The following is a 9,676-nucleotide window of genomic DNA, read 5'->3' as shown; positions in this document are numbered from 1 at the left end:
GGGAGGGAGGTCGGGCAGCGGGAGCAGCCACCGACGGAGCGCACACGCCGGGTGGCGCTGCGAGCCCACGGCAGGACCGGCCGCGCTGCCCCCCGCACCCCCGTGTGCGTGTGACTGTGTCCGAGAAAAAGGGAAGGGGAGCGTTGGGGAGGCACATCCCCCTCCCGAAAGAAGCGGCCGTGAGGCGATGGGGAGAAAGTCCAGGCGAGAAGCGGGGGTAGAAAAAGAGAAGGGGAGGGATGGGGGGGCAGCTCCTCGCTCCCGAAAGAAGCAGCCCGGCAGCGATGGGGAGAAAGCCCAGGCGAGGTGCAAAGCCTGCCGCCCAGCAGCTACCGGGATGGGCGAGTGACCGGCTTTATTGCCAGCGGAAGGCGCGCTTGTAACGCGGGGACAGCTGGAGGTTGCACCGCGTATATAGGCACACGCATATACATGCTCCTGTCTCAAAACATGCGGCGAGCTGTAAAGCACAGTGTCTTGCCGGAAAAAAAAAAAAATATATATATATGTGTATATAAAAATTACTTTCCCCATCCCTGCGAAGGCAACTTGCATGGAGTTACATCTCCCCAGGAGCAAAAGCTATTCAAAAGGAGCCTTCTGCCCATCCATCGCTCTTTCCCTAACCAGGGACAAAGTGTCTGTGTCACTGTTTGGGGACTTTCAGTATTGCAAGCCTGCAGTCCCCCCTTCTCCATCCCGGACCCACAGGGCAGCCCTGGGGCCAACCGACACTTCACCTGCAAGAGTTGCGGTGATCCGTCACTGCTTTTTGCACTTTGCAGAGCAATATCACTCAACCTGAAAAAGAGAAATCTCCAAATGCCAGGACTGAAGTCGCTCCCCAGGAGATGGGCCCATTATCCAGCCTCTCACCGGGCCTTACAGCCAGCATAAATACACCTCTCACAAAACTGGTCACTGCTAAAGAAGTAAAGTGGGCTCCCAGCATGTTTCAAAATCCACAAGTCTAAAATGGAATTACTCTGTATCTAGAGTACCCCATTAAAGCTCCTATGCAGTATTGCTTGCCTTTATCTCCAATTTCCCTAATCCTTTTTTTTTTTTTTTAAAAAAAAAAAAAAACAACAAACAAACAAACAAAAAAAACAAACAAAAAAAAAAAAACGTGAATAATTCCAAGTGGGGTTAGAAAACCATACACCTGGAAACACAGTAATTGTCTTAAATGGCACAGTTTTTCTCAACGCACACCTTCCTGATCTGTAACAATTTCCTCATCTGCTTTAGCACCAGACAGCCATCTAACTTGAAAAGATGCCACACATACACAATAGTAAAAAAATTGGTGTTCTACAGCTGAAAGCAGATACTGCAGAATGCACTTTCCTCCATGGAAATGTTGAGGAATTTTTAAAAATATATTTAGGATAATAAAGCAAAGTGTAATGGAGCAAGCTGCGAAAGCAGACCCTGGTTCATGCTAAACACAAGGTTATTTTGGTACAGCAAAAGAGTTTTGTCCTCTTATCATAAATCTGGTGAAAGTATGAGCAACCACACGCAGAATTTGTTCACACCTTTTCCCAGGTCTTTCTCCCCAAAGCTAAACCAGAGGTCGCTTCACGGAATGTAACTGAAGTGTGGCAGGTTTTGGCGAGTGCGTACTCACAACCATTGGTACTGAAAGATTTGTTGGACTGCAGCAAGTATCCCTACCCTGCCGCCTTTACAGCTGTGAAGGTGTTGATGGCTGGATTAGCCGTCACATCCACAAATAAAGTGTTTGAGATTTCATTTCTTGCTTTCTACTTTCACATTCCTAGACTGGAAGCGAACGAGAAGCCAACACCCTTTGATGGCTGTTTAGTCTCGGCAGGCCCAGGCCGCGAGTATTGGGAAAGGCACTACGGCAGGCAGAAATGAAGTGGTATTTAAAATCGCTTCAGCTGCACACATCTCCCATCACTGGTCTATTGAAAATTTAAACTGGAAAATGACAATGAAAAGCCGGAATAATGGGAAAAGCAGGACACGAAATTCGATAGACGTTGCTGCAAGCTTGAAGGGGAGAGACTTAAAAGGTCAGAGAGCAAACGGGAATCGCCACAATCATCTGAAGGCAGTTGGAAGGTAAGTTGATGGACACCGGTTTGACCTGCGGGTCAGCAAACTAGTTTAACTCTACCTTGATCTGCACAACGCAGAGACAAGTTCCCGGCTCCTATCAAACAACTCAATGCCCTTATCTGGAAGGGTTTAGTAAAAGTAAATCAACTACAAAAAGGAGCTATTCAGTCTTCAAGTGCTGGGTTTTGCTGGTAAAAGAAAGAAAAAAAATATGTGTGTTCTCACACAGCCCGGATCCAAACTGGGAGCTCGCGAGCGGCAGAAGCACACGCTCCTGCCCAGGGGAAGGATGAGTTTTGTCACTGGCTCTATCCTGAGACAGAGCAACCAGTGCCCAGACAAACCATCAAGCCCCTGGATAGCGTCATTCTGGTAGCGCTTTTTTTTCAGGGGGGGATATCAGAGAAGCAGTATTAGAAGTTACCCACTGCTGCATTTTCCTTTCCTTTACACTTGGTGCTCAGCCCATTCCATCAGGACTGAAACCTCCAGGTAGCATAAACGCTGCCTCTTGCTCCCACCAGGGAAACCAGGTGCTGCTACACCACTCCATTTACTTGGTGTTAAAAAAAAAAAAAAAAAAAAAAAAAAAAAAAAAAAGGGAGAGAAAAAAAAGAGGGGGTGGAAAAGTGCAGAACAAACTGTTGCTTTGATTCAGCAGGAAACTTTGCAGGCCTCTGATGGGTGCATTTGTAATGAAGCAAAATCAGAATGCAGCTCAGAGAAACTCAACCAGAACAACTCCCATTTCCAGTGCACGTTAAAAGACCCTTCAATCCCTACACCATGCAGAGAACCAAAATCTTGAATGCATCTGGAGCTGACTTGTCTGCACTTTTTAGCTCTGCATTTTAATACCTGCTGTTTAGGTTATTACTAATAATGTGCTTTACATGTACGCACAAAATCTGCTATGTAGATTCCATGCTCTAGCCCTGATTTTTCAGTACCCCAACAGTGAGCATTGCCTCCCTACGTAACCCAAGAGGCCAGATTTCCAAACACAACAACCCTTCCCCCCATCCCCCCCAAAATCAAAGTGTTAAGAGAAAGTGTTAGTAAACGCTAAGCAAATGCCATAACTGCAAAACACGCCAGGCTCTAAGAAACCCTCGCAATAGTGTTTTTCTTGTTCAGGGACAGTCGTGCACGAGATTTAAAGGACACAGCAGGGCGGTGGCGCTGGGCCGGCCGGCTGGCAGCACCCCGCAGCCCTTGGAATCGCCCAGATCCCCGGTCCTGCGGGGAAAATGCCACGGACGAGAAGGGATTTTTCACTCACAACCGCGAAGTTTCCCACCCCGGAGACCTGCAGAAGTTAGCGCTTGCTACGGCAGTTAGCATCGCTCCCAGCCACAAACACCTTCCCTAAAAATAAAACCGGCCGGGGGGGGGGACACGACCACTTTTTGTCTTTTAAAGCAGTAATGATCCTTAGCATTTCATTATTAAACTGCCTTTCAAAATGGATTTGGCGCAATGTGAAAAATAAAGTCCAAGGGGGGAGGTGTATACAAAGCAGCCCCTCGTACACAGTCAGGTTTGTGAGAGGCACCATATCGTTAGTTTCATAAAAATAATTTTAAAAATAAATAAAAAATAATAATAATAAAAAAAAAGCTAATGTCTTTCTTTCACTTTCCCCTACAAGTGCATTATAAAAAGCACGAAGCACAATGCCAACTTACTCGTTTTAATGCCTCAAAGCTGCTCTCATTAGGTGCTACAATTTAAAACGGGATTGAATTCGTTGTATTTTCACTTTTCTCTGAAACTCTAGAGAACAACTCACACCATCTGAGTTCAGAGTAAATCATTGCTTGTAACGATGGAATTAAAAAGAATAAAAACAATTGGCTGACCTAAGGTAGAATGTTTTATCTGGAGTTTATTAATACCATTTAAAATATTACAGATAAAAATCAATTACATTTCATGCATTTAAAATGCAAATCTAAAATGTTCCAGCGAAGGGCTTTCCATTTCAATGTGAAATATCCAAATTATTTCAACATTACAATGAGACAAATAGTTTGCAGCATTGCAAACCGCTAATGTAGTGTCAGGAGTGTTTATTAACATTTATCAATATTATTTTCAGGAAATACACATAGGCCAACGTTAGTTCAGTTTCACTTGGACAGTTTATTTAATACATGGGTTGTGGCAAACCCACTTTATGAAATATAGGAGAACTCTCACTGTAACTATACCTGAACTGCCAGCAAATGCAAATAAGTACATGCTCCATTAAAATGTCATTCAACATTTATCAAATATTGTTTGCTTAATTACAGTTGTATGCCTATCTAAATTAATATTCAAGCAAAACCTATATCCTGAAGTGCGATTTGATGTACACTTCAAGGAACGAGTCCAGAAAAAGAATGCAGTGAACCAGGACTGCAACAATAACGCTTTCTCATGACAGGAAAAGAAATATTTTTTTTTTTTTAAAAAAAAAAAAAAAAAAGCTCAAGTGTACTTCAATATATTTTCAAATATTTACTGGAAGTAATTTACAAGAAAAATACTATACAAAATCGTCTCCTGGACAACTGCACCTCACACCGATACATTGGTGGAGTTATATTTAATTGTTAGCTAATCTAGAACGATTCCCCAGTTGTACAAACCTATAGGTTCAGACGTATTTTACAAATATTTTATTTTCCTATCCCCCCCTCCCCCGGCCTCCCTTTTTGGCATTGGAACTACAGCTTCGCTTGAAACCCACGGTGCTTCTTCATTTGTTTGGAGTTAAAAAATATACGACTTTCAACCTAATTATTTTCAGCGTATTTCACGATTCCTACTCAAAAGGGGAATTATACAAATGCGCTGGCAAACAGAATGAAATTTGGACTCGGGGAGGTAAACGGTTTGTGAAAATTAATTAAAAAAAAAGAAAAAAAAAAAGAAAAAAAAAAAAAAAAAAAAAAAGGCTGGGGGTGAGGGCGGGGAGAAGGGGAAGCACCCTGCCGCTCCGGTCCTGGGGAGCACAGGGGCTTGGAGCAGTTAAGGAGGTGAGGGCAGTTCTGAGTCCCAGCTCGGCGCTGTCTGGGGACAAGGACGGCGGCCGCTGCCGTCGGAGCCCCCCCCGCGGGGCAGCCCCGGCCCGCCCGCCGCTCCCGGGTGGGGTGCGGGCCGGCTTCCAGCGGGAAGGCGAGAGGGAACGGGGGGGGGGTGGGGTGGGGGTGTTTTCCGCTCTGAAGGCAACCCGAGGAGGAGGGGAGGGAGGGAGGGAGGGAAGGAGGGAAGGAGGGGGGCTCCGCGGGGAGGGGAGGCGGCCGCGGGGCTGCCCCACGGGGAGCCGCGGCTCTCGCCCCTTCGCCGCGCCGCTCCCCGGCCCCCGTCGGGGGGCTCCGGGCGGGCAGCGGGGCGGGCGCGGAGGCTGAGCGCGGTCCCTGCGCCGCCGCGCACGGCTACTTACGTGTTCGCGTCCCCGCCGCGGGGCTGCGCGGGGGGCGGCGAGGCGGGAAGGGGAGTGGAGGGGGTGGGGGGGGGAGAGGGGGGGGGAACGGTGGGGGGTACCCCGCGCCTCCGCCCGTCACTCCAGGCCGTTGCGGTGGCCGGGCTCGGGGGGCGGCAGCAGCTCCGGCGAGTGGCAGGGCGGGCTGCCGGCCGCGCTGTGCTCGCTGTCGGTGTCGCTGCCCTTCTTGCCGCCGGGGCCGGGGCCGCCGCCGGGGCCGCCGCCGCCGGGGCCGCCCGCGCCTCCGGGGCCGCTGTGGGTCTTGACGTGCTTGCTGAGGTGGTCGCTGCGCATGAAGCGCTTGTTGCAGACGGGGCAGGCGAAGCGCTTCTCGCCCGTGTGGGTCCGCAGGTGCCGCTGCAGCTCGTCGGAGCGGGTGAAGCGCTTGCCGCAGAAGAGCCAGTTGCAGACGAAGGGCCGCTCGCCCGTGTGCCAGCGCAGGTGCGCCTTCAGGTGCGAGGTCTTGCCGTAGACCTTGCCGCAGCCGGGGATGTGGCAGCTGTGCAGCCCCTTGCGCCGCAGGCTGGCCCCCGCCGGCCCCAGCCGCTCGGCCTCCTGGCAGTTGGGGCAGTCGCAGGTGGCGCGGCCCGAGTAGCGGCGGGCGGAGGAGCGCGGCGAGGCGGCCAGCGGCGCGGCGGGGCCGCCGCCCAGCATGGAGCCCCCGGCGCCGGCCAGCGGCGAGGGGGCCGAGTCCGGGTAGGAGCCGGGCAGCACGGGTTTAAATCCGTCCATGAGGTGCTGCCCGGCGGGGCTGAGGAGGTGCGAGGAGGCGCCGCTGCTGAAGGCCGAGTGGCCCAGGCCCGAGTAATCCGAGTTGTAGCCGCCCAGCGGCGAGTGGAGCGAGGTCTGGAGCCCGCCGGCCGCCGGGTGCAGCGAGCCGGGCAGCGCGGCCGCCCCGTTGGGGCTCTGCACGTCGATCCAGCCGGCCCCGACGTCCCACCAGCTGGAGGCGCCCGCCGAGCCCACCTCGCCGGCGCCCAGCCCCGGGTGCGACGGCTTGAACCAGGACTCGTAGGGGTGCGCCATGCCCACCCGCGGGTAGATGCCCTGCAGCCCCTCCACCGACGTGTGCACCTTGGAGATGAAGACGGGCTGGTGCGCCGCCGCCTCCTGGCCCGCCGCCCCGCCGCCGCCGCCGCCCCCGCCGCCGCCGCCGCCGCCGCCGCCGGCGCTGCCCGGCGCCTGGAAGACGGAGTAGTCGTTGGCGAAGGGCGAGCTGGCGGCCGCCGCGCTGCTGGAGGTGAGGGAGAAGGCGCTGGAGCCCGGCGAGCCGCCGCAGCTGAACGAGTCCGAGACGAGCGCAGCCGCCGCCGCCGCCGCCGCCGCCGCCGCCGCCGCCGCCGAGGAGCCGTTGCGCGCCGCGCCCGCCACGCCGAAGCCCGGGAGGCCGGAGCCCACGGCACCGCAGCTGCCCGCCGAGGACGAGGAGGAGGAGGAGGAGCGTTTCCAGGGGTGGAAGCCTTTCCCGAAGGAGGACGCGCTGTCCGAGAGGGCGGACGGCGAGGGGCTGGGGCTGCCGATCTTGTTGCAGGTCGCGGCGAGCATGGCCAGCGGCGTGGAGCCTACCCGCGGTTCCTCCTGCGGGCAGAGAGGGGAGAGGGCCGCCCCGCCGGCGTCAGGGACGGAGCGGACCCGCCGCCGCCTCCCCGCGCCCCGCTCCCGGCCCGGCCCCGCTCCGCTCCGCTCCGCGCCGCTCCGCCGCCCGGCCCCGCTCCGCTCCGCGCCGCTCCGCCGCCCGGCCCCGCTCCGCGCCGCGCCGCTCCGCCGCCCGGCCCCTGGTCGCAAAGTTTCGCGACTCCCGCGGGAGGATCCCTTCGCCGGGAGCCGGCACCGCGGCTCTGCCACCAAGCGCCATCCGGCGCCACCATCCAACCCTCCTCCCACGGAGGAGCTCGGGAAAGGTTAACGAGAGGAGAAAAAAAGAGAGGGGGGGGGGGGGGAAAAGTTGCGTTTGTCACCGTAGCTTTAAAGATGCCCCTGCCACGGCGGCAGCTACGTTTCAGCCTGTTCCTTTTCCCTGGGACCTGGCCGGTCCCCGTCCCTCAGGCCGGTAAGACTGTTTTCTTACATATAAAATTGCAGGATTATCAAATTACTCCTTAAAAAAAAAAAAAAAAAAAAGCAAAAAAAAAAAAAAGCTTCCTTAAAATAAGCCTCATTTACGTACCAAGGATAATTAAATATAAATTTAACATACGTACATATGTATGTATACACAAGTTCAACGTACCTGCTGGACACGGCGTGCTGTGTTATTTTAAAGGGAGAAAAAAAAAAAAAAAAAACACAATCTGTTCCAAATTAGAAATTGCACACAAAAAACGATAGTGCTGGGTTTGGGTTGTTTTGGTTTTTTTCCTTCCAGCAGTCACATGTAAAGAAGAAAGGCCACTTCTCCGGGGGCACGGGAACAGCACAGCCCAGGCGCTGTAGGTTGTTTCTACAAATGCCCTTAAAACCTTTTCCTGCTCACTGAAAAGTGACTCTGCCCCCTTTTCCCCCTCTCCCTCTTTCTTTTCTCCTAAACTCACTTGTACTTAAGTTTAAAAAAAAAAAAAAAAAAAAAAAAAAAAAAGAGGCTGAATAGAGGAGACTGATAGCCCCGGTCAAGACAGGGGTTATTTTAACCCCCTCCAATCGACAATAAAAAGAAACCAATTAAACCAGCAAGAGAAAAAATCCTTAGACTCACCCCTAGAAGTGAAGTTGCCATCACACAAAAGTGCCCTCCTCTCAGAGGATCTTTTTTATATTGATAAATCAGAGGCAGTGTTTTTTTTAGAGGTGTGCAATACAATGATCAGTTCCGCCCATTCCACCACAATTGTAGCTCCCTCGCCGGCTTTGAAGTGCCGCTGAGCCGCCGCCAGCCAATCACCGGCCCCGCCGCCTCGCTCGACGACGTGACTGCGTGAGGTCATCAGCCCCGGCGGCGGGGCTCGACGGCGCTGATGACCTCACGCAGTCACGTCGTCGAACGGTGCGGGCCACGGTGCCGGTGCCGGCCCGCGGGGGCCCCTCGCCCCGGCTTCGGGCTGCTTCGTCCCGGCCACTCTTTATCCATTCACCCACGGCCCCCTGTGCGCATAATCTGACAACAGGTTCTTTTTTTGAGCGGTTTACATTCGTTTGGGTTTTTAGATCATCATCATCATCACCTCCTCAGCGTTACTGTTATTATTATCGCAACGGCGGGCGAGGGCGGGAGCATCCCATTTCTCCGCGGGGTCCCCTCACCCCGCTCCCCTCTGCTCAGTCCTCCCTCTCCCATTTATTTCGCTACTTGTCGCGGGGGGGGGGGGGGGGGGGGGAGGGCGAGCGGTGGGGAGGAGTAGGGGAACACTTCAGGCGACGCAAATCCGCCGTTTCAGGCGTGATTCTTGGCGGCGGGGTGGCCCAAGCCGCCCCCAGGAGCGGTGCCCCGGAGCTTTGCAGAGCGCGCCCCCGGCGGAGCCCACTCCCGGGACACGGCAGAGCCGGGGCGGGCTGCCGGCGGGCCCCGCCGCCCCGTCCCGGAGCAGCCGGGGCTCGGAGGTGCTCGCTCCGCTCCCCTCGGCCCCTCGCCCAGCGCCGGGGGGGGCTGCGGGGAAGGGCAAGAGGCAGCGCAGGGTGGCCCCGGGGTGGGGGGCGGGAGTAAGGGGGGGGGGAGGGAGGGGGGGGGGAGCCGCCCGCTGGGGCCACCCCGGCCCCGCTCCCCCAGGTGCTCCCTCACTCCCGCGGGTTTTGTCCTCACGGAGCTTTGCTTCGTGGGGGCTGTTTTTCTCCATCTCTCGGCCTCGGGTTTGACCCGTTTCCGTGCCGTGGGGATATTGACTGTACATCATATCTATTGATCAAGGGGGTAACGTACATTATCATACTTCGAAGTAAGAGTGAAGTAAATTAATGAACTGCTTTCTTTCTCTGAAGGCTGACGGTTACCATAAATGTCGCGTTTCTCTCCGCGAGCTGCTCTGAATGATTTTAGCCTGTTGAGAAGGCGTGACAGGCCAGCCCAGAAGGAGGAAGGGGTGGGGGAAGGAGGGAACTCCGTTTAACAAATAAAAAAGAATTAACTTCATTGCTTTGGTCTCCTTCTATAATGATATTCATTTTACAGACCTAACGCACACT

At 54.3% G+C, this 9,676-nt stretch overlaps 1 protein-coding gene across 1 annotated transcript; it reads right to left on the bottom strand.

Annotated features, from left to right (window-relative positions):
• Positions 1–5,256: 5,256 nt before the first annotated feature.
• Positions 5,257–8,429, bottom strand: SP8 (Sp8 transcription factor). The gene is made up of 2 exons (XM_042801984.1): positions 8,256–8,429; positions 5,257–7,141 (listed from the first exon to the last, which is right to left on the bottom strand). Exons 1-2 carry the CDS (start codon positions 8,274–8,276, stop codon positions 5,642–5,644), a joined length of 1,521 nt encoding a protein of 506 aa, XP_042657918.1. The 5' UTR covers positions 8,277–8,429; the 3' UTR covers positions 5,257–5,641.
• Between the last annotated feature and the right edge of the window lie 1,247 nt (positions 8,430–9,676).

The sequence above is a fragment of the Tyto alba genome, unplaced genomic scaffold, assembly GCF_018691265.1.
Source record: "Tyto alba isolate M040663 unplaced genomic scaffold, T.alba_DEE_v4.0 Super-Scaffold_38, whole genome shotgun sequence".
Taxonomy (NCBI): domain Eukaryota; kingdom Metazoa; phylum Chordata; class Aves; order Strigiformes; family Tytonidae; genus Tyto; species Tyto alba.
Note: the sequence above shows the minus strand (reverse complement) of the source record. Positions and strands in the feature narration are given on the sequence as shown.

Excerpts from the sequence above, each read along its gene's own strand:
- SP8 (XM_042801984.1), bottom strand. The coding sequence starts at position 8,276 with ATGGCAACTTCACTTCTAGGG. Across the intron at positions 7,142-8,255 it reads TGGCAACTTCACTTCTAGGG|GAGGAACCGCGGGTAGGCTC; the intron begins GTGAGTCTAAGG and ends CTCTGCCCGCAG.